General features: G+C 54.3%; 2 protein-coding genes across 8 annotated transcripts in view; one reads left to right on the top strand and one right to left on the bottom strand.

Annotated features, from left to right (window-relative positions):
- The first annotated feature begins 2,396 nt into the window (after positions 1-2,396).
- Positions 2,397-14,475, top strand: LOC102409341 (phytanoyl-CoA 2-hydroxylase interacting protein). Of its 4 annotated transcripts, none has more exons than XM_044940108.1 (6): positions 2,397-2,605; positions 3,599-3,834; positions 7,284-7,477; positions 8,876-9,050; positions 11,351-11,468; positions 13,648-14,475. In XM_044940108.1, the coding sequence occupies exons 3-6, from the start codon at positions 7,313-7,315 to the stop codon at positions 14,180-14,182; spliced, it is 993 nt and encodes a 330-aa protein (XP_044796043.1). In that variant the 5' UTR covers positions 2,397-2,605; positions 3,599-3,834; positions 7,284-7,312; the 3' UTR covers positions 14,183-14,475. The 4 variants fall into 4 exon arrangements, with proteins under 4 accessions (XP_044796043.1, XP_006047981.1, XP_044796042.1 ...); XM_006047919.3 differs by lacking the exon at positions 2,397-2,605 and adding an exon at positions 2,971-3,071 and having other exon boundaries at positions 3,595-3,834; XM_044940107.1 differs by lacking the exon at positions 2,397-2,605 and adding an exon at positions 3,256-3,392 and having other exon boundaries at positions 3,595-3,834.
- Positions 14,476-21,485: 7,010 nt separating this feature from the next.
- BMP1 (bone morphogenetic protein 1) overlaps positions 21,486-23,749 on the bottom strand; it is a 47,494-nt gene continuing 45,230 nt past the window's right edge. For 3 of the 4 annotated variants that reach the window (XM_025278937.2, XM_025278939.2, XM_025278938.2), the window contains exon 20: positions 21,486-22,226. In XM_025278937.2, the coding sequence (XP_025134722.1) occupies positions 22,092-22,226 (135 nt within the window). In that variant the 3' untranslated portion in view covers positions 21,486-22,091. 4 annotated transcript variants of the gene reach the window in all.

Here is a 23,749-nt window from a genome sequence, read left to right as displayed (position 1 = left end):
GCCACAACCACTGAACCCGGGGGCCTAGAGCCTGTGCTCCACAAGAGAAGCCCATGCATCACAGCTAGAGAGCAGCCCCTGCTCACTGCAACTAGAGAAAGCCTCAGGCAGCAGCAAAGACCCAGCACAACCAAAAATAAATAAATAATAAAATAATTTTCAAAAAATAAAAAGTGCACAAGCAATGTTAAGACTATAGATTTTTTTCATGTGCAGCCTCATTCTCTGTTACCTAAGACTTTATAATTGCTCTATGCCCTTCTACCATGAAGAACCCAGTCTTTGTACTCAAACCTGAATTTGACTCTACCTTGACTTCTTATGGACCAAGTCTCATTTTCCACCATCCACTTTTCGAAAAAAAGGGTTGCTAGATCTACCCCTCTAGGGGTATGATCTGTTATGAGATTCACCTGCCTAGCACTGGGTCTTGGTGCTTAATAAATGCTTTTGTTATGACTGTATTGTAATCATAGCTTAGATATAATGTTTAACAGGGAAATTTCCAAGCATGCACAAAAATGGAGAAAATAGCTTATTGAATCTCAAAGTGCCCAGCTTCAGCAATTATCCACCCATGCTGATCTTTCATATACACATCCCACTGAGTCCCCCTGAGATTATTCTGAAACAAATCACAGATATCATGTCATTCATCCATAAATATGTATCTCTGAAGGATATTCTTTTAAAAGAATAACCCTGAAGGAGGATCAGAACTAATAATTCCTTGTTATTGTTTAGTTGCTAAGTCGTGTCTGACTCTTGTGACCCCTGTGGACTGTAGCATGCCGGGGTCTTCTGTCCATGGGATTTCGCAGGTAAGAATACTAGAATGGGTTGCCAATTCCTAAATATTATCAAAATCCAGTTAGTATTCAAATTTTCCAGTTGTTACATAAGTTTTTTTTAATGGTTTGTTTAAATCAGTATCCAGTTAAGGTCCCTTTGTATTTATTATACCACTTAATATTTTATTGGAAAAATAATTACGGTGTGGGAAGGGATTTTGCTGTAAGAATGTTCATTGCAGTGTTGTTTAGAATGGAGAAAAAGTAAAATAAGTTAATTATAGAAAAGATAAGCTTCAAAGAAATAGAACATATTTAAATTTAAAATAGTAATGTACGTAATTCCCTGGCCACCCAGGGTTTAGCACTCTGCACTTTGACTGCCATTGGCCTGGGTTCAGTCCCTGGTCAGGGAACTAAGAGCAGTGCAGCCAAAGGGGAAAAAAAAATGCTGTAGAAAGACTGTGATGAACAGAAAAGGTATTGGTAAGTGGAAGAACCAGGTATAAAACAGTATTTATACTTTCTATTTTTGCTAATAAAATATGTATCGTATATGCCTATTTCTAAATGGTGAGGAAACAAGCAATTATAATGCTCTCAAATTTTAGAATTAATTTTTCTTTTTCACGTATGAGTTGTGTAATAAAAAGTTATTAAAAATAAAAATGCAGCAGAAGTGCATCTTGGCGGCCGTTTTGGTTTCATCCGGAGTTAGTTATATTTGGCCTGTTATGCTTTCTTCTTACCATGCGTCTCCTCATGTGATCTGCAGAGAAGTTCTCTGAGGCGAGAAAGGGCAGGAGCTCTGAGGGTTTGTGCCTTCACCTGAAGCCAGCACCAAGCCCCACAAAAGCTCATTCAGATGGCTGTTGTTCTCTGAGTGGGACGCATGATCTCATGCCATCCCGAGAAGGTGGGAGGCAGGGATGTGCTTAAACTAGTCTTCCTTTAAAGGGGAGTTGCTGTCTGTAGGTTGGCTCTAGGGCCAGGTTTTGGTCCAGATGTCTGCTGCTGGCCATAATCATGAGACAACACGTTGCATGGCATTGGAGTTTCAACATCTCCGTGTAGGTGTATGAGGGGCAGGACCTCCTCTTGTTTGGCCAAGGGAGTGCTTAATCCTGCCTCCGTGTAACACCACACATCGCACTGTGAGGTTCGGGATCTGACCCAACTTGCCCTGGTTCTCCACACCCCTTTAAGGTAGGATTGGCTTCTGCTTGTTTTCACTTTCAGTAAACTGTTCACTTTCTAACCGCTGTCAACTCCTTTAACCTTTGTGGCCGATGCCTGCAGTCTCTGAGTCCCTCTCAGGGAGTGTCCCTATGCTCAGCTCAGGCCCCCTGTGGCTCTCTGAGTCCCTCACCCGTGGCTCTCTGAGTCCCTCACCCAGGGCCCGCCTGGTCGGTCTGCTGGCCCTGCACCAAGCCCTCCCCACCCCCACCACACTGCTGTTTCCAGTGTCTTGGCTGTGCTCCACCTGTTCTCTGGAGCTGGTCTCCACTCCTCCTTTTTCGAATCCCCATCTATACCCTCAGTTTAGCCGTATATTCCTTGTTCTCTAATTGTGTCTCTAGATGTCCATCTTTTCTCCCCTACAAGGCTGTGGGCTCGTTGCAGGCAGGCACTGTCAACAATGATGCTGATGATAACAGCTCTGATGTGACTGGGCATCAGTATGACTCTGGGTGACTGGGCACATCTACTGGACCAGCCACAGCATCATGATTTACAAAATTTCTCATCAGTGATGACAACAAGCTTGTGTCATTATTCCTCTTAACAGATGCAGAAATTGAAGCCTTGAGAGGGTAAGTAACTTGTCCAAGGTCACCCAGCTAGAAAGTGACAGAGCAAGAATTTTTGACCATAGAATCTGTCTGACTGCAAAGTCTGTGTTTTTTCACACCCTGCATACTCTTTGTCACTGTTGGTTGCTTGATTCAGATTTCCTTGAGTGTTTTTCACCGTGACCTCCTTGGGGTCCTCCTTTCTCAGTGGTAGAAAACCTTCCTGTTAATCAGAGAGCAGATGATAATCTCTCTGGCCAAGGTATTCAGGGCTGGGCTCTTCTGAGCCCAGGGAGTTGGCTGAGATGGGAACACGCTAAGCTCTGTGAGCTCCTCCTACCCCCGTTTCCTCATCTCTGCTATCCCTTCACTGCCCCACAACTTCTTTCTCTTGTTTTTTCCCTGGAGAACTTAACGCAGCCAGACATTCTCTCTAGATGATCAGGGGGCCCTGGAGCTGCAGGTCTGATAGCTCTTGATAGAGTTGGTAAGAAAATGGAGCCATGGATCAGCAAGAATCCAGACTGTAGACAGACCCCCTATGCCTGCCCCCTGCAGCTTGCATACTCCCGGTGGACTCTTTCCCGTACTCTTCCTCCTCCCCATCCCCCAATCACAATCCAGGCTTCAGAGCTCCTGAGCCCTTAGGCTAAGCCCCACCCCTCTCCCAGCATCTTGAAGTTTAGGGGCTGCTTCAAGTGAGAGATTCCCAAGCAGGGGTGTGTTGGAGAGACTTCTGGGGGCGGCCGGTCCTGGGAGCATGCGGGAAACGTGATCCCTGCCACTGTGTCCAAGGACATCGATTGAGGTCCCTAAGAGACCCTCTGCCCTTTCCCCCCTCCCAGCAGCCCAGGCGAGCAGGGACCAAGCTTGCTTATTGTCACCTGACGCTGGGCAGCCACTGATCCCATTGGTGGAGCCAGATTCGGTCTGGCTCTTTCGTTCTTTCTCGCCTTCTCTGCCTCTCTCTCCTCCACGCCGCTTTGATTTCGCTCTTGCTTCTCTCCCAGCTAGGAGCATTGCCTCTCCGGGGGCAGAAGCGTTGCGCTGCAGAGTCAGGCGGGAGCTGCCAGCGGGGCATGGAAGAAGCCTCCTTGGCAGTCGCGAAAGGAGCTAGGGGAGCAAGCGAGTGCTGCTGCCTGTGACCTAGACGTCTGGCTGCTGCCCCTCTGCCTGAGGAGCACATCCACACAGAGGTCTCTCCCTTCCCTCCTATCCAGATCTCCCTCTGCAGAGCCCGGTGGAGCCAGGTGAGTGTTCTTCCTCCCCAGAACATCCTGCTGTCAATCTAGAGACGTGGCCAGGGGCTAGGAGCCAGGGGCACCAGGGTCCCACCACTGCCCGCGGTGCCCACCCGGAGTGCCAGGGACGACAACCTTGTCCCCCTTTCCCTGGGCCCTCAGCAAAGGGTTCACAGCTGGACCCAGTCCCTGGGGCACCACTGTCACCCCGTGACCATTCTGCTGCAGTCAGCGATGCCACTGGGGACAGGGTGGGGGGACGCGTTCCCTCTGGCATGCAGTGGCTGCTCTGAACAGGCACGGGCGGCCTGGAGTCATCAGTGTGTATAGCTTGAGTGCTTGCTTGTCAGGGGACTAGAGGCTTGCTTGCGTACATAGTTCTGTCTGCCTGCACTTATGTTCACGCGTGGTGTGTCTGGAAACATACGTTTCTTTTGCATGTAAGGTCCATGTGTGGGGGACCAGTTATCTGAGTAGCTTGGGGGCTGTGTGGGCTGGGGGTGATGTGAGGCAGTATATTTCTGGGATGGACATATCACTTGTCATGTGTGTGGGAGTGCTTGTTGTTGGGGGAGGGGAATGCATGCGACCAGAGGGTTTCTAGGTGGGGAGGCACAACTCCGGAGCAGGAGGAGGGATGGAGGTGGAGAGAGTGGGCAGAAACCTCTGTCCATGGGTAGGTCCACCTGCGTAGGTGCACAAACCTGTTGGCATGAGAAGGATGGGGCTGGCAGAGCCTGGCAGAGACAAACACATTCTCCAAGTCTGTGGCTTTGAGCCCGGAGGAGCCGTGAGCGAGAATACCAGAATATGGGCAGAGGTTGATGTGTGTGCGAATGCACATGTGTGTGCAAGCAGGCGGAGGTGGCACACATGCATGTTAGTGCCTGTGGCCTCCTTTCTTCCCCAAATATGGCTTGTGGGAAGGCGTGTGTGCATACGTGTGTGTGAGAGCCTGCGGATGTGAACATGCGTGGGTTTGTGTGGAGGTGACAGCTTGTGGAGAGCCAGCTGTAGGACATTCTTAGAATGCAGAAGGTGGTGGAGGGGACCTGAGTGCATAGGTGAGTGAGGAGGACAAGGATGTCTGAGGAGGTGTGTGCAGCCATGTGTGGTGGGTGTGGGTGGGCAGATCCAGTGCGTGTGCCTCTGCGTGTGGGTGTGTGTAAATGTTTGTCTTAGGGTGGATTACATGGGACCATGGGTGTTTCTCAGGGCTATCTCAGCCTGTCCATCAAACCTTGCCTTTCCCCATCATCTGAGCTTAGAGACCTGGGTGCACGCCCACCCTTGGTCCTCTCGGCTTTGTTGTTCTCCCAGTCACTCACAGTCAACCCCCAAAGCTAGTATGGGCTCCCCAAAGCTAGATCTGAGCTCTCCTAGAACTGGAGAGAGGAAAGGAAGAGCCAGGTGCTGGAGACCTCACCACCAAACACGGCTGCCCCTGCCTCTAGAAAGAGTATGAGAATAGGAGTAGGGGGGCAGGGGTGGGTGTCCGCCTCGGGGTCAGCGTAGACTGCATCCCATGTGGGTGGGAGACGGCCACTTGGGCCCTCTGGGGGATGTGTTTGTGTGTGTCTGCGTTGGTGTGTGTGGGTGCATTTGAGGGGGCACATGTGTGTCTCCCAGGGAGCTCCTCACTGGGAGCCCAAGGGATGGCAACTTCCCCCCGCTCCACACCTGTCCCTGTGAATTACCAACTGTTTTATTACCATGCAGTTGTTTCTAGATGCCCATCCTATTCTGTTTGATTCGGGGGTGGACCTGGGAGCAACACCGTGCTTGTTTACCATAGAATTCCCGTACACGGAGCCACTGGCATTTGGCTGTATTTCATCACAGGCAGGCACACACTTTAGGGTGGAAAGCTAAGATGAAGCAAGGACTGAGGTGACATCCTAGGACTGGTGGGAGCCATCACCCATATTCTTCACCCTGTGCCTGCTACCCAGGCAGCCCATGGGTTAATTTAGAGGTGCCAGGCTCCGGAGCAGGCTTAATTGACAGGAGAGTGTGGGTTGGATCTTATGAGAGCTATAATTAGAAGTACCTGCTTTCGAAGGTACAAGGTACCCTCACCGTTAGCGCCTGGGTGAGGGAGAGAGACAGGGAGAAAAGGAGATGACACCCCAGAAATCTGAGCGTGCTGACACTGGGCTTGAGGAAGGCAGGAGCTCCGTGGGGGACGGAGAACACACCCCAGGGCAGAGTCTGATCATGTGCTCTTGGCCCAGAGACAGCACCCCTCTGCCATCTCCTCCTCCCTCTCAGTTCCCCACCCTGTTCTTCAGAGGTCCTTTGAGCCAGGCCAAAGTCAAGGCCAGAGCCAGCTTGTCCCAGTTACAGTACAGGTGAGAGTGATGGTGTTGTGGTCCTTTCAAACCCGGAACAGCAGCCAGGGATAGAAAGAGGTGAGAGAGAAGGCAATTCCTTGAAAGGGAAGGATGGAAAGAGGAAAAATAAATAGCAGTAGAACCATGAGCACCTGGCATACACAAGCACATAACACATGTATCATGCATCACACACACGTGCGTGCACACACACACACACACACAAGAGGACAGAACCTTAGCTTAAAGATAAAGAGCTTAGACTGTGGAATTAGACCTGCATTCCAATCATTTTCCAGCTGAGTGGCCTTTGGCATCTTAGTACCACCCTCCATCCCCGACCTCAGCTATTTAATCAGTAAAATAGGGACAATAATAATAATTGTGAGGCTTGCACGAGATGATGTTTGTGAAATTATTAGCACGTAGTTGGCCTGCAAGAGATGTAAAGGTTAAAAACTAGTCATTGAAGAGTCAAGTAACCACAGGATCTGCTGAAAGAAAAAGAAAAAAATGGAGTTGAAAAGTTACAGGTGCAAGAGAGCTACAGCCTGCTGCCCCTCATGCCACCAGTGGATCCATGTCATCTCCATGGTGCCTGTGCTCCCAGCCCCTCCGTGGTGATCCTTGCTGAGTCACCCCCAGGGTGGAGGGGGGCCTGGGCTCGAGAGCCCTGGCACCCAGGCCTCTGGGCTGCTGGTGCCCCTGCCTGCTGCGCCCTCAGCCCATCTCCGACGGGTGCGTCTCGCCACTCCTGCACCTCCGGCACCCCCCTTCTCTGTTCACGCCTGCTGGCTGCAGGCCCCCCTCCGCGGCTCCATCTGCTGCAAATCTGTCCCGCCCTGCGTCTGCAGCATTCCCACTGCCTCCGCCACCTGTCAGGTGCCGTCTGCTCTGCAGACCCCTCCGAAGAGAGAGCCAAGAGCCCCCGCCAAGGGGCCCCCCAGCCCACCTTCAGCTCCACCCCTCCAGCCCTCCCCATGCCATCTTCCTATCAGATCCGACAAGGCAGGTACAAGTGAAGGCTCCTCAAGGTTCCACCTGGCAAGGGATGGTGGGAGCAAGACATTCTAGAAGGTTCCGGGGCGGGGAGGGAGGTACTGAAGCTTCTTTTTCCCTCCGAAGTCCTCACAGAAGCCAAATCAGCGGGGAGCATGGAGCTGCTGTCCACGCCCCACAGCATCGAGGTCAGCAACATCACCTGCGACTCCTTCCGCATCTCCTGGACCATGGAGAATAGTGACCTGGAGAGGGTCACCCACTACTTCATCGACCTGAACAAGAAGGAGAATAAGAACTCCAACAAGTTCAAGCACCGGGTGAGCACACCGCCCAGAGTGCTTCCTCCCAGAGGCTGCTCTCCAAGGAGGCGAGCCGGCAGAATGCCTAGAGAGGGCCCGACTCCAGCCCAGCTCCTCCTGGGGAATCTTGGGAAAGTTTAACCTCTCTCTTCCCCCGGTAAAAAGGGAATAATAATAATAATAATGCCAGCTTGTGAGAGGCTTCATGGAGGTAATTGTCGGGCCCAGCATACCTTGAAGAGCACCATCAGCATCGTGACTGGACCTTCACACGGGGTGGGAAAAGCCAGGGTGGGGCCACAGACGTCACAGCTGGGGATGTCTCAGGGGTCTGACAAAGCCCCTAACTCAGGAAACAGCCTTGTTGTTGATGGGGTGGGCCTTGGGCAGGGGTGGGGCCCATTGCTTGGTTCTCAGGCCCCTGAGGGGTGGTTTTCCAGGTGGTGCTAGTGGTAAAGAACCTGGCTGCCAATGCAGGAGACAGAAGAGAGGCGGGTTCAATCCCTGGGTGGGGAAGATCCCCTGGAGGAGGGCATGGCAATCCACTCTAATATTCTTGCCTGGAGAATCCCATGGACAGAGGAGCCTGGCCTGCCACAGTCCATGGTGTCGCAAAGAGTTGGACACGACTTAGTGACTGAGCACACACGCATGCAGGCCCTCGTGATCCTTTCTGCCCTCCCCCTCTGGCCTATCCTTCACTGGGTTTAGAAAAGAGATGGCATGGTGAGCCCTCTGATGGCTGGGGTGTCCTTTCCCCCTGGGTTAGAGCTAGTGTGGGGGTGGGCAGGAGGAAGGCTTCCATCTTCTCGAGCTGGCGAGCTGGCAGAGAGGTAGGGGGAAGAGTGAGGTGGGAAGGAGCTGGTTCCCACGACGACCGCATCGTGTGGGTTACTCACCCTCTCTTTCTTTGGAACTGGCTCTCCAATCTGGGTGTCTTTTGGCAGGCCAGTTGCCACGGTGACGTGAATGTTCAACACCACCCCCTTAACCCTCCTCCCCCCAAAGAAGAAGGCATATTTTCCTTTCCTCCCTGGCTTCTCAGCATTTGCCGTTGCCGTGGAGACGGCGCTGCAGTGTGCAGCGCTCTCGAGGTGTCCCTCGAAAATGAAGGTCTCACCGCCCTCAACTTTGCGGGCCTCCACCCCACTGGCCTTTCTCCTCCGTTCCCAAGAGAACGGGCATCAGGGGTTAAGGGGGTGGAGGCCAGGGAGGATCTGTACAGCCTTCCCAATGGCCACTTCTTGCTTCTGCAGGAAAATGGTGGCCAGGGCACCGAGCCATTGAGTCCTTAAGACTCCGGCTATCTTCAACAGGAAGGTGGCCATCGGGGGAGTGAGAGGCCTGGGGGAATGCCAAGGGTGGACGTGACCTCCAGTTTGACTCTTGGCTCTCTGTCTGCACCTCACTTCTCAGGATGTCCCCACCAAGCTTGTTGCCAAGGCTGTGCCACTGCCTATGACGGTGAGAGGCCACTGGTTCCTGAGTCCTCGCACTGAATACAGTGTGGCAGTGCAGACTGCCGTGAAGCAGAGCGACGGGGAGTACCTGGTGTCTGGCTGGAGTGAGACGGTCGAGTTCTGCACTGGGGGTGAGGTTCTGCTGTCTGGCTGCTTTGGCTGGTTTAGCGATGGTCAGGAGGGGGCTTCCTCTTAACCCAGCATGCATTTAGCAACTCCTGCTATATGTAGGCACCATGTTCTGGTTGACACAGTGGATGAGACCCACTCCTGCTACCCCAAAGCCTGCAGTCTGATGCAGGAGGCAGATGCGAGCACTGCTAATTGCATTGACAATACCACTTCTGGAAAGGGATGGAGTTACTTCTCTGGCCTGGGGCAAGCATAATTGTGGGAAATCACACATAACATAAATTTACCACCTTAACCATTTTTCAATGTACAGTCCAGCAGGATTAAGTATGTTCATGTTGGCACACAATCCATGTCTAGAAATTTTTCATCTTCCCAAGCTGAAACATTATGCCCCCTTAAACAACAACTTACCTTTCCCCTTCATTGAATGCCCCAGAAACCATCTTTACTCTTTTTGTAAATTTGACAACTCTCAGTATCTCATATGGGACTTCCCTGTGGCTAAGACAGTAAAGAATCTGCCTCCCAATGCGGGAGACCTGGGTTCAATCCCTAGGTTGGGAAGATGCCCTGGAGAAGGGAATGGCAACCCACTCCAGTATTCTTGCCTGGAGAATCCCATGGACAGAGGAGCCTGGCAGGGTACAGTCCAGTATCTCATATGAAGGGAATCATACAGTATTTGCACTTCTGTGACTGACTTAGTCATTTGGCAAAATGTCTTCAAGGTTCATCCGTGTTGTAGCATGTGTCAGAATTTCTTTCCTTTTTAAAGCTCAATAACACCCTATTGTGTGGATGGACCACATTTTGTTTATTGATCATTGGTTGATGGACACTTGGTGGGACCATCACATTTTGTTTGTCTTGAGCCTCCACTCAGCCTCGGAAAATGGTCTCACAAACTTGCCTATTAACTTGCAAACTCCAACATGAACAAACACTGGGGCTTCTGCATATTGAGTCACTGGTGACCCAGGACCTGCCCCACAATCTTCTATTCTTTTGTTGTCCATGTGAGAATTGCTCCAGATCTTCCCCTGTCACAAGGAAGGGGCAGGAACATCCTTAGCCTCAGGCCTCAGAAGCTGCTGACTCCATCCTCTGCCAAGGTCTGTGCCCCAGCTCTCCTTGACCTGCCTTTCTCTTTTGAGTGCTGTTTTTTTCCTTAACTTGGCTTCAAAACCCCACTCTCTGGAGGTACTCCTGCACCTTGCAGGGAAAGTCTCTTGGTGTACCCCAGAACTCTACATGCAGTGGGAGTTCATTCAAACTTGGGAGCTGGGGATGGCTGCAATCCAGTTCCTCCTTCTCTTGTCAATGCAGCGCCCTGGCCAGGGCTGCATTAGCAAGGAGGAAAGGGCAGCTTTTCTTGCTTCGTTCAAAGGTACTGTCTAGATGAGCAGCAGCCCTGCCTGGACCCCACAGCCCTAGCCTCTGGCCTGGCCCATCCAGTCCAGTTTTACCATCCTGTTTCCAGCCTTCCTCCTTTCTCCTGGGATGCTGAGGCAGAGTCATTGCCCCTAACCCTTTCTTCCCCTCAGTTGTCTGCAGTTTCCCCTCAGTTATTGTTCAGTTGCTAAATCGTGTCTGACTCTTTGCAACCCCAAGAACAGCAGCATGCCAGTCTTCGCTGTCCTTCATGATCTCCCTGAGTTTTCTCAAACTCATGTCCATTGAGTTGGTGATGCCATCCAATCATCTCATTCTGTCCCCCCTTTCTCCTCCTGCCTCCAATCTTTCCCGGCATCAGGGTCTTTTCCAATGAGTCGGCTCTTCATATCAGGTGGCCAAAGTATTGGAGCTTCAGCATCAGTCCTTCCAATGAATATTCAGGATTGATTTCCTTTAGGATTGACTGGTTTGATCTCCTTGCTGTCCTGAAATTACATCTGACTTCCATATAGTGGTGTGGACAGGCTCATACCTGCTGGATTTGATGGGCTGTCTCCAAAGGACCTCAGATTCTTTCCTCTCAATCTTTTGCCTCTTGGATCTCTTTTCACATGAGAATGGTCTGGGATTACAGTCTCTGGGTCCCTCGACATGACTGTATAACTGGGCAGCCCTCTGCCTTTTTCTAGTGCAGAGCCCTGAGCTTCTGGTCACAGGGCGTTGAGGTGACAGGACAGACAGCCTCCAGCTGCCCAAGTTCCCAGCCAGGCCAGGTAGTCCTTTCTGGTCCCAGGTGCTGTGACTGTCTGGTTTCCCCTGCACCCTGGGGGCAGTGGGTGATCTGAGGGGGAAGCTGTGATCCCCCGCCTGGCCCTCAGCTCACCCACCTGGACTCTTGCAGATTATGCCAAGGAGCACCTGGCCCAGCTACAGGAGAAGGCTGAGCAGATTGCAGGCCGCATGCTCCGCTTCTCTGTCTTCTACCGCAACCATCATAAGGAGTACTTCCAGCATGCCAGGTACGACCAGCTCTGGACTTCCTGCCGTGGCTCTGCCCACTACCCTGGCCCTCCGAGGTCACCTCCACCCTGTTAGTTGCCAGACCCTCCTCTGGTGTCCTCACCATCCCCCTATATCCCAGGCTGGTTCTGGGGAGGGGTGTTGGGCTCCAGAGAAGGAAAGGGGCTTTAGAATGGGGCTGCCTGGAGGCACTGCACTAACAAGCCTGAGTGAATGAGGTTCTGGGTTTAATCCTCCCTTTTGCTGAGTCCCTCTTGCTGAGCTCTAAGGCTGCAGGTTGGGCTTTCCAGGTGGCACAGTGGTAAAGAATTCACTTGCCAATGCAGGAGACACAGGAGACGTGGGTTTGATCCCTGGGTCAGGAAGGTCCCCTGGAGGAGGAAATGGCAACCCACTCCAGTATCCCTGCCTGGGAAATCCCATGGACAGAGGAGCCTGGCGGGCTACAGTCCATGGGTTCACAAAGAGTTGAATGTGACTGAGCATGCATGCACACAAGGCTACAGGTCAGCTGTCCCTCCAATTCAGGCCCTGGTCTCAAGGGAGGTGGTGAGGGGAACACCGAGTGAGAGGATTCTGAGCAAGAAGGGTCGTGATCTTCAAACTGTGTGCTGGGAAGCCTGGAGGCTCCGGGGAAGGATCTCAGGGCATCCTAGGGTGGTGCTGAAGGGTCAGTGAGGAACTCAGAGGATGAGGCCGGGTGAGCCCCGCCCCCATCATCCAGCCAGGGCAGCTTCAGGTTTGTTGCCTCTGCCTGCCTGTGTATAATTTCCTTGGGGGATACAAGAGGGGTTCTGCTTGAATGTTTGAAGTATTTTTAACATGTCTGAAAATTGGTGATCTGATCCAATACTCTCAGCCTACAAATGCGGAGACTGAGGCCCAGAGGGCCAGAAGGGCCAGGGGCTGCCCATCCACTCTTCGCTGCCTGATATGGCTCCAAGTCCTTCTAAGGCTGGGTCAGGGCAAGCTGCCGCTGTTACTGTTTTTATCACAGCAGTCTGCTGGGGTGGGGCATTCTGACCTGACCCCAGGGGGTCTTCTGTGTTTATACTAAAGAAGGGAGGCAGTAGGTGAGTGGGGAGGACACTGGCCCAGTTTGGGCTCCTCTATCAGCAAGCAAGGGAGAGACGCAGAGCATCCATATATGCTGGAATATAAAGATGAATAGGGACTTCTCTGGTGGTCCAGTGGTTAAGACTCCATGATAGCACTGCAGGGTTCAATCCCTGGTCAGGGAACTAAGATCACTGCATGCTGTAGAGTGTAGCCAAAGAAAAAAGAATAAAGGCATAGCCCCCGCTCCTGCAAACTTGAGTCTATCAAGGGGACAGTACAGCCGGATGGAATGTAGTGTGTGTGATTGCTGAATAAAGTTCAGTGCCCTGCACACAGTAAGCAGTCAAAGTTTTGTTGAATATAAGTGTTTGCTGTTCCTGGAAGTTTTTTTTTTTTTTTTTTAATATTTATTTATTTGGCTACCTCGGGTCTTAGTTGCATCACGTGGGATATTTTTTTGCAGTGTGCAGACTCTCTAGTTGTAGTGCACAAGTTTAGTTGCCCCAAGGCCCATGGGATTTTAGTTCCCCAATTTGGGATTGAGCCCACACCCTCTGCACTGGAAGGCAGATTCTTAACCATTGGACCACCAGGGAAGTCCCTGGAAGGTTTTAGAGGAGAAGGGAGGGGACACCTGTTTTGGACTTTGCAGGATGGTTAGAAGTTTGCCAGGCCAGGTGGCAAAAGGTAGAAAAGGCAGTTCAGGCAGAGGGAAGAGCACTGCAAAGGTACAGAGGCAGGAAAGACCTGGGGTGGGGTTCTTGCATGGCTGGAGGGTGTTACCTGTGAGTGTGGGGGTGGTGGGAGGTGGGACAAGAAAGACCAGATCTTCCCGATCTTGCTTTTTGTGCAAGCCCCATCAAAAGCTTTTAAGGTTTTAAGCTGGGGAGTGGCAGGTTCAAATCTCTCCTCCGTGAAGGAGTGGGCTGGATCAGCCCCATCCCTTCTCTTGCCTTCTGGAATGTTCTATTTGTGACTGGTGGAGGCGGTAGCTGGTGGGAGAACTGGGAGCTGGGCTGACTTCCTTCTTGGTCACACCACAGCCGCCAAGCCTCAGTCCAGCTAACCAAAAGCATTTTCTCTTCCTCTTGGCATTTATTTTCCCCCTGCGGTGGGCAGGACCCACTGCGGGAACATGCTGCAACCCTACCTGAAGGACAACAGCGGCAGCCACGGCTCCCCAACCAGCGGCATGCTCCACGGTGTCTTCTTCAGCTGCAATACGGAGTTCAACACTGGCCAGCCCCCGCAGGACTCCCCCTACGGCCGCTGGCGCTTCCAGATCCCCGCCCAGCGCCTTTTCAACCCCAGCACCAACCTCTATTTTGCGGACTTCTACTGTATGTACACGGCCTACCACTACGCCATCCTGGTGCTGGCCCCCAAGGGTTCTCTGGGGGACCGCTTCTGCCGCGACCGTCTGCCTCTCCTGGACATTGCCTGCAACAAGTTCCTGACCTGCAGCGTGGAGGATGGGGAGCTGGTCTTCCGCCATGCCCAGGACCTCATCCTGGAGATCATCTACACCGAGCCGGTTGACCTGTCCCTGGGCACCCTGGGGGAGATCAGCGGGCACCAGCTGATGAGCCTGTCCACCGCCGACGCCAAGAAAGACCCCAGCTGCAAGACCTGCAACATCAGCGTGGGCCGCTAGGGACTCCTGGGGAGCCAGGGAGTTAGGGAGAGATGGCAAGCAGGGTGGTGATGGCTGGCATAAACGCAGGGAGCTGGCTTTCTCTCCCTTGCCCCCCTGCTCCCTCCACGCCATCCATCTCCCTCTTCCCTTCCCTTCCCCAGGGCATTAGAAGCAACGGAGGGTGGTCCCTTGGCAGGCATGGCCTGCCCATGCCTGGCCGAATTGGGAGGGCTTCTTAGCCTCAGCAGGTTGGTGGGGAGGGCGGGTGGATTTCTGGAGACTTCCCCTTTCCTTTGGTTTCCCTGCCCTGCTATTTCTTGCCTCATGCCAGGCCTCCATCTCAGGAGACCTGCCCCTCTAGGGTTCTCCCACGGAAGCCTTCCCTCGCAGACCCACCTGTAGCTTGCCTGCCTCCAGAGGTGAGCCGAGAGCTGTGGGCGTGTTCTTCCTTAGCCCCACCCACCCCATTCAGGGCCAATCACAGAATGCCCCCTCCCCCACGAGCCGGGCCTTGGGGGCGTCCTACTGCAGGCCCCACCCTCTCCCTCTATAAATAGTCTCCTGCACAGCTGTGACCCCCCCCCACCCCAACTCCACCCCGTTATTCCTTGCCCTGGAACACCCTCTTCCTGCATGGGGAGAGCCGTCCCTCTCCTTATCCACCTGCCCTCTAAAAAAGGGCCCTCTTTCTCTTGGCTTTGGGGGCACCTGGCTGCTGGGGGGGTTCCCCTTCTTCTGCCTGGAGATGGTGTAAATCCCAGCGGACTTTCTCCCTTGCTCAGAGTGCTGGGGTGTGCAGTGGCAGCCACTGGGGTCGAGGAGGGGGCCAGAGACCCCTGAGACCCAGAGGGACCCCTTCCTCAGCTGGGAGTGGATGGCCTCACGCCGAGGGGTCCCGGCGTGGAACTGGAAGCGAGGGCGTTCCCACAGGGCCCTGGTACCCCACCTGGCTGCGCGCTTGCTCGCTCACTCTGCCGGGGCGCCACCACTGCACTGTGCCTGCGTGTCATCTGGACCGTGGCTTCCCTGCGCCCCCGCCACCTCGCGCCCCCGCCCCCCGGCACTGTTGGCTCCTCACCTCACCGCGAAGCCAGCCTCCTGGCGGAGAGTCCCTTCCCTGGGGAGTTCTTGGTGAAGTCTTTCCCGGGCCACTCAGTGTTTTCACCTCTTTCCTACTTTTGTACGGGTCATGGGAGTGGTGAGGGTGGACCGTGGAGAAGAGCAGACCTGGTGGGTGATGAGGAGAGGCGTCAACTAATGCATCCAGCTGTTGGAGGGGTGGCAGAAGGATGCCAGGTGAAGGAGAGCAGCCTCCACAGTGACAGCGGACTTCTGTGATGAAAGACAGAAGGGGGCAGCGGGCCAACAAGGCCATATCTCAGTGAGCGGGCGAATGGGACAGCTGGTGGCCTCTTCTGTAGCCACAGGGAATGGTGTGGTCATCTGTCTTTGTGGCCTGGATCAAGGCTGGGGGCCGTGGGAGGTGCATGGAGGAGAGGACGTGGGCCCCAGGCCCTTTGCCCTCTGCTGAGGGGGTGGCCCGCTGCCCCTCCCCTGGCCCTGTGTCTGCCCTGGGCTGGGGGCACACCCACCTGTGCTGTGCTTGCATCAATAAACCACCATGGCCTGAGAGCCCTGCCTTTCCTTGGGCTCTGGGAAGGGGTGGGGGGAGGGGTGGACAAGCTGTAAAGTCACAGAGGAGCTCGGACAGGCCACCTGGAATCCTTTCCAAGGGTGTTCCGGACTCACTGTGGGAGCCAGGGCTCTGAAAGCAGAGCCACATCTCCAGCTTGGGAAGGACGTTGGAGGTCAATGTGGTGCTACTCTGCACTTTGCAGATAGGAAAACTGAGACCTCTTCGGGGAGAACCTGTAGCAATCTGGAAGTGTGACACAGGTCCACAGGCCCCCTGCTTGGAGCCCCTCCCACTGCAGCCACCTGGACTGCATCAGCCCCACAAGCCACTGAGTTCCCCTCCCCCAGAGCCCAAGTGTCCCCTCCCCAGCAGGGCTCCTCGTTTGTGGATCTGAGTCACCTCTGCGTCTGTTATTATGGACTTATTAAAATGATCCTCTGCTGGAGTGGAAAAGCTCCAGAAAAATTAGAGTCACCTCCGTGACACTGCTTGGCTCAGAGCTAAATGAACATGTGTCATCCAAAGCTTGGGGCCTGGCCTCCTTACACCAGGAAGGAAAGCTGAAGGGTAAATGCCGCTTCCCGAGAGCCTACTATGTGCCCAGGCATCCAGCCAGGTGCTTTCACACACAACTCCTTTAGTCCCCCCACCCTCTATGATTCCTATTTAACAGATGAAGAAACTGAGGCACAAGGAGGTTAAAAGGCTTGCCTGTGTCTAACAGCCAGTAGGTAGCAATGCCCTGGATTTGATTTAGAAGCTAGAATCCTCGTATTTCACTGCCTGTCTCCCCAGTGTATGCCAGGAATCCCCTGGGACTGTAAGACAGGGGTGGGGCAGATCTCTGTCACAGCGGCCTTCAGGATGGTCTCCACAGAGCTTCTGGTCTATCAAGTCCATGCCTAGCTCCTGAATAACACCAGGGGGCACTGTGGAGTCAAAAGTGCCAAGGAAGCTTATTTTAAAGGCGTAGCGGGGAATATTCGGAGCCCAGGGTTCTAGGATGGCTTCCCAGGTGGGACTAGTGGTAAAGAACACTCCCACCAATGCAGCAGACATAAGAGACATGGGTTTGATCCCTGGGTCGGGAAGATCCCCTGGAAGAGGGCATGGTAACCCACTCCAGTATTCTTGCCTGGAGAATCCCATGGACAGAGGAGCCTGGCAGGCTACAGTCCATGGGGGTCAGAAAGAGTCAGACACAATGGAAGTGACTTGGCGTGCACAGGGTTCTAAAGATGGGGCGGTGACCTCCAGGGTCCATCCTTTCACCTCTGGGCAGGACCTGAGTGGTTTTCAGTGTCCCCGAGAGGGACAGGCTTCAATCTTCCTTTTGCAAATCCTTTGTGGGTTTTTAGGAGAAGAGATTGGCTTCCAGGGTCCTCTTAGTGGAAGATAAAGAAGCCAGGTGAAGCAGAGGTGGTGGTGGGGTTGCAAATAGGTTTCCTCCGGAGAGCCTCTTCTTGCTTCTCCCCAGATGGCCACTCTCTGGCACTCCAGCATTGCTCCAGGCACCTGTCCAATAGAGCTGGGTCAGGTCATCTGCTGGCGTCTGCCCTGGGGTCCCTTTTGATCAGTGTCCCTCTAATCTGACCTGGTAGAAGGAGAGGTCTACATGTGCACTCACACACGCACACACACTGCTTCCCTGGGCTGGATATGGAAGACAGCCTTGGTGACCACAGAGAGCTGCAAGGTGAAGAACAAACTTAGACTGTGGCAGCCACTGTCCAGCAGAGGGGCTCCAAGTTAGCCCTGCTCCAGTGCAGTCAGGGAGGGACAGTGGGGGGCTGGCCACCAAAGGGCACTTCCAGGTTACAGGTGGGGTATTTTGCTGTGCAGGTATAAACACAGACACACCCAACACATGGACATGGCCTCACACACTCCTAACCCTCCACCACACACACATGCATACACACACATACACACACACAGAGACTCACACACATACGCAGTCTCCTCTGTCCAGACATATATCCATACTTTCCTATCTGTTCCTTTCCCCCGGAGTAGCATCTTTCTTTTAATCCTGGATGGATGACAGGCCCCCTCCAAGGAAGTAGGAGAGAAGGCGCCAGTTCCGAGGACCCTCACAGTTTCGTCTGGCTCTGACATGCGTCTCTTCTCCATGTTAGGAAAAGAGGTGGTAGGGGTTCCAAGGAAGAGGACGAGGAGGGACCATTCCCCGAAATAGAGGGAGGCCTTCAGGAAGCTGAGCTGAGGTGATTGGCCATAAAACAGCTTGGCCACAGCATCTGAAAGAGATTGGAACCAGATGTTCCTGGGATGGGGGAGGGGAGGCTTGGGAGGGTGGGAGGGAGCTGGAGCAGGAGAAGCAGACTGGTCAGCAGGGTTGGGGGGCCTGGGTTGGGGGCCTCCTGACTCTGGGAGAAACATCTAGCCGCTCCCGAGTCAGGCACTACTATTTTTGCAAACTGGGACAGCAGATCTCTTCACAGATTCTAGAATCAGTCTTGTGTGTGGGGACAGTCAAGCACAGGGTGTGACTTGGGAGGTGCCCAGAAAGTCTACCAGCTTAGAAAGAAATATGTCGCCTGCCGCCCTGCAAGCCCCGCCCTACCGTGGCATAAGCATTGCCCTTTCTGGCAGACAGATGCGGTTCTGCGCTCAACTCCTAACGCACGACTGGAGACTGGTGAACCCAGACGTTTCCTTTTAGCGCAGGAAACACGTCATCCGGAAACTGGAGAATTGTTTGGCGGATGACAGGAAAAGAAGACCCATTTACAGACTGCCTATTTGCTAGGCGCTTTGACAGGCTCCCTTCAGTGTGTATCTCTTCCTTTCTCTCTGTGTTATCATTCTTTGGGTCAAGATGAAGAACCCAAGGTTCAGAGCAGTTAAATGACTCACCCAGGGACACACAGTCACCAAATGGGAAAGCTTGTATTCAAAATCGTCTATGTTCTTATTTTATCATATTTTATTTATTTTCAAACTTTTTTTGGCCATGCCTCTCAGCACGTGGGATCTTAGTTCCCTGACCAGGGAGTGAACCTGCACACCCTGCATTGAAAGTGCAGAGTCTTAACCACTGGATCGCCCAGGAAGTCCAGAAACTGGCTATGTTACATTCAAGACCGAGAAGCATGTGGGGTTAGAGTGCAGGAAAGGGAAAGAGAGGGGCAAAAAGGAGTGAGGGAGCAGTGACGGGTATCCAACCTTCCTTCTTCTGCACCCGAGCCAACAGTTGGCCCTGGAAGCCCCCAGCTGCCTCAGGAGCCTGACTCTTGGAGACTACACCCTGACAGGAAGGGTTGCTGGGGAAAGACGACAGACTGGGGAGCAGAAGCCCAGAGAGGGAACAAACTGGCCAACATCACAGAACGAAGCAAGGCAGAGCTAGGTCTCCTGACCGCCAGGCCAGGGCTGGCTATGTCCCCCAGGGGTTAGAGAAGTGCACCCGGAGAGGAGAGCCTGGGGCTCCAGGGTTTGGGGTTATCTCCACCTGGGTTTCCAGGCTGGAAGCACCATCTGGGACAGGATCATTCTAATTATTCTGCTGCTGGCCACACACTCAGGACTAGGGGACCTCAGAGGGATCTCAGGGGCTTGGGGACAGTTGGAATTGGAAGGGTTCTGTCCTCTGACGTGGAATCACCTGAACAGTTGGGCAGCTGCATTGAGGTTCATCTAGTCTTGAAGCCTGCAAGCAGCCAGAAGGTGAGGATGGGCTGGGTCTGGAGAATCATTCATTAAGTTCTGGAATGTGTATAAATGGCCTGCTGCCAGCTCCCAAGCAGCCTTCACTACCCAGAGGTAGCCTCCGGGAAGAGGGGCCCAGGAAAGATGGAGGGCCCAACCAGCACAGGCCCCTGGCTCATTAGAGGGGCCCGAGTCTACGGCGGTGATGGAGCCTAGGAATGGGTCCCCTGGGCAGCTGTGTGGGTCGGTCCTGACCTGCGTCTGGCTGTGCTGACCTGGAGGGAGGATGGGGTACTCTCTGCCCTACAGCCTGGACCTGGGCTAGGATCCTGGCTCCCTTCACACATGTGGCTTGTACCAAGAGTGTGGTCCTCTGAGCTTCAGAGCAACCCGGGGGTGCTGGTGAGGGGAGCTGGGACCACTGACGATGAACTCTGCTGCAGAGCTGAGCCCAGGTTGGTTGGCAGTGTCCAGATGAGATGCCTGGGCGGCTCCAAATGGTTTGGGGGCCTTTCTGTTCTGTTCATGGTCCTCTGGGCTGTGCTGAACATTCTGCTCAGAGGAGGTAGAGGGGTGGCCATGACATCACAGCCTGGGACCTAGCTGGCCCTCCAACCATCACCCATTCCCTCACCTGCAGTCAGGACTAGAAGAGAGGGCTGCAGCCTGACCGTGGGGTCACATCAGCCTACTTGCACATGGGACACTAGCCATGTGTCTGGTTTCCATTTTTTAAAGGACCAGTATGGGATGCAACCGGAGAAGGCAATGGCACCCCACTCCAGTACTCTTGCTTGGAAAATCCCATGGACGGAGGAGCCTGTTAGGCTGCAATCCATGGGGTCGCTAAGAGTCAGACACGACTGAGCGACTTCACTTTCACTTTTCACTTTCATGCATTGGAGAAGGAAATGGCAACCCACTCCAGTGTTCTTGCCTGGAGAATCCCAGGGATGGGGAGCCTGGTGGGCTGCCATCTATGGGGTCGCACAGAGTCAGACACGACTGAAGTGACTTAGCATGGGATGCAACACTCCATACTGTTCCCTGGGGGTGGGTCCCCCCACCCCAGAGTCCAGATTTAGTATCTGGCACATCTGACTCTGCTATAGGGAGAAGTCTAGGGCCAGGAAAAGACCCACAGTCCCACTGGAGGCCCTCAGGGAGCCCCAGGGCTTGGAGCAGACCCCTGGCTTGCTCTGGAATCTGGGAGTAGCCAGTCTAGGCAGGAAAGCTGGGTCCTCTCTGGGTTTTCTTTCCCTGTGAGATCCACGGAAAGTAGGGAGAGAGGGTCCTTTGAAAGAAAGGAGCAGGGATGTGGTTTCTCTCCTGCTGGCCTCCGGGGAGACAGGTCTGAGGTCTGTACCTCACCGTTGGCTAGGAAGAGAGAAGGCGGCAGAGGCAGGAAGGAGAGACCAGACATGACACAGCCATGGGTCGCCTTGGGAGAGGGGGCCAGAGCTGGAATGTTTGCTCTGTGGCTGCCTAGTGTCTGGCTCTTGTCTCCCGGAAGAGAGATGGTCCCAAGGGGCCAGCACTCAGGGGTCTGACCTTCAGGAAGGAAGGTACTGGGAGCTGACTGATGGATCTGCTCTGGCCCATAATGGTACTCTGGGTCTGGGTGGTGGGCTCTTCTAGCCCATCACCCAGACCCAGAGACAGAAGACCCCGCTGGACACCGTCTAGACAGACACACGCCATCATCCCGTTGACATACCTCCTTCCTTCCCATTGTATAGCCGCTTTACAGAACTGTTCTGCCCCTTGGGTCGTGTGGAAGGGTTATGAGGTACAGGGGTGCCTGCAGGCTCAAGTGTGCAAGGCATCCGTATCTGTGTGTGCCCCAGTGTGAAATCACACTCTCAGGGGCCCTGGAATCAAGGCAGGAAGGGCAGCCGGCGAGGCCAGGTGTCCTGGCTATGAGCCGGCCCCAGACTCACATCTGGAAGATGTGCACCCTCACCACCCCCCTCCACTGCCACCCCCATATCTCAGACAGCCTCTGGCACAGGACACTGGCTGTAACACTTTCGGTTTATTGGCTGGGGTGCCCTGGTGTGGCTGACCAGCCGCTGGGCCTGAGAGAAGCCCTGTCTTGATGCCCCCACCCCCTCTCCTTCATCCTCCTGCCGCAGCCGCATGTGGCTCCTGTGGGACATGCACGGAAATTCACGCCCCAGGAAACGGGGAGGTGGGGGCTTCCAACAAAACCAAATGGGGGGGGGGGAGGGGTGGGAAACGTACATTACAATGAAGATATGCCACTGGCTATACACAATAGGGTGCTTGGAGATGGGCGGGGAAGGTGGGCGGGTCCTCACACACTGGGCTGGGCCCCAGAGAGGAATGGCCACTTCAAGTGTCTCAGGGCAAGCTCTGGCACCCTGGCCCTGGCCCCTCACTCCCAGGGTTGGGGGCGAGGGAGGAAGGGATCGTGGGGCAGCAGCTCATGTGGGAGTCCAGTGCCCCACCTCCCGAGGACAGCTTCACCAGGACCATCAGCCCGCAGGTCCTGGCACCAGGGGGGAGAGATGGGGTACCCACTTTCTGCCCGCCCCCCGCTGTCCGGCTCAGGTGACCGAGGGCAGCAGGTCTCCCATCCCTGCCGTGTGAGGGCAGCGGTCACTTTCTGCTGTGTAGAGTGTCCTGGAACTTCGTGCTGGTGTACCGCAGGTGGAAGCCTTTTTTGGTGATGGTGTCATCCGAGTGGAATTTCACCAGAACAGAGTCGCCTGCCGAGTACACCTCCTCAGGAGGCTGTTAGAGGAAAGAGGTGGGCATGAGGCTGAGGACCGGGGGCCGGGACTGCTGTTTCCCTCCCTAAGTTCTCCTGCTATAAGGGAGGCGGGTGGCTCCAGACTCCCGCCAGGTTCCCCCAGTGCCTTGAAGCAGGAGGAGGACTCTTGTGAGCTGGAGTTTAATGGGGCATTTGGAGTAGGGGGAGGGCTTCCCAGGTGGCTCTGGTGGTAAAGAATCCGCACGCCAGTGCAGGAGACATGGGTGTGATCTCTGGGTTGGGAGGCTCCCCGGAGGAAGGCATGGCAACCCACTGCAGCATTCTTGCCTGGAGACTCCCATGGACAGAGGAGCCTGGCAGGCTACAGTCCATGGCATTACAAAGAGTCAGACATGACTGAAGTGACTTAGCATGCATGCTGGAGTAGGGGAGGTATGGGGGGCTTGTCTTAAGTTCAGAGTCACACTTCCATTCTGTACCCAGTGCCTAACTAGTTAGCTGTGAAGTCTCAGGCAATGCACTGCCCCTCTCTGGGCCTCACTCCCTTCAAAAGCAAACAGGAAGGAGCAAATGCTCTCTGCTCTTCAAGTCTAGAAAGGTGGGTGGAGGTGGCAGGGGCGGGGGAGACAAATAAGAGGATGGATGTGTCAGAGTTTTGCAAAGGGATTTGCAAAGGGAGTAATTTGTCAGCTGCCTTCTTGCAATCCGCCTGTCTCTTGGAAAAGACTGGACAGCTGGATCCCCCAGACCTGGACTTGGCCTCTCTCCTCCTCCCCTCCTCAGATGCGGGCCATGGTGGGCTCCAGGTTATGCCCCTTCCGAGGCTCCTGCAAGCCCCTCCTTGCCTCTGTGTGCAGCGCTCAGAGTAGCAGCTGCCCGTGGAGCATCAGCACACGGAGGCCCTGGCCCTCGAGGCGTGGAAAGGATCATTTCCGAGAACCTTGGGGATATTTCCAGCAACCATGCCAGGAAGCCTTGACGGAACTGGGTTCCCTCCCCAGTCCCCTCCTGCTGGCTCCAGCCTGATGGCAGTCTCTGCAAGAAGCCACCTGGGGACACCCAATTTGGTGTGTGACTCACCCGAAGGTGTCAGGTCAAGGGAGATGCAAAGGGCAAAGTGGTGAGGGGGGCACTCGCTTGGTAGCCCAGGGATCCAGAGCAGCTGAGCCCGTCTGGCAAGGGGGCTGTGTGCTCCATGTCCCCATCCCCCCAGTTCTGTCCCCCCAATCCTTTGCCAGTTGACAAAGGCTGAAGCTCTGCTCCTAAGGGGAGACTGCACTGGCCAATGCTGGGTCCAGCAGCTGCTGCAGCTCCTGGGAAGATTAACCCTTTCTGGGGCACCCAGGCTGTCCTAGGCACGGCCATGAGAGGCAGGGGAGCAGGAAGTGATGGGCAGGAGGGCATGTCTGAGTGTACATAGGAGTGTGAGTACATGTGCCAAAGTGTGTGTGGGTATGTAGAATGGGAAGAGGAAGATGGCATTCTCTGAAGGAAGCGAGGATTAAAAAAGAACAGAAAAAAAAAAAAACCACCAAAGAATTCA

Source organism: Bubalus bubalis, chromosome 3, assembly GCF_019923935.1.
Source record: "Bubalus bubalis isolate 160015118507 breed Murrah chromosome 3, NDDB_SH_1, whole genome shotgun sequence".
Lineage (NCBI taxonomy): Eukaryota > Metazoa > Chordata > Mammalia > Artiodactyla > Bovidae > Bubalus > Bubalus bubalis.
Note: the sequence above shows the minus strand (reverse complement) of the source record. Positions and strands in the feature narration are given on the sequence as shown.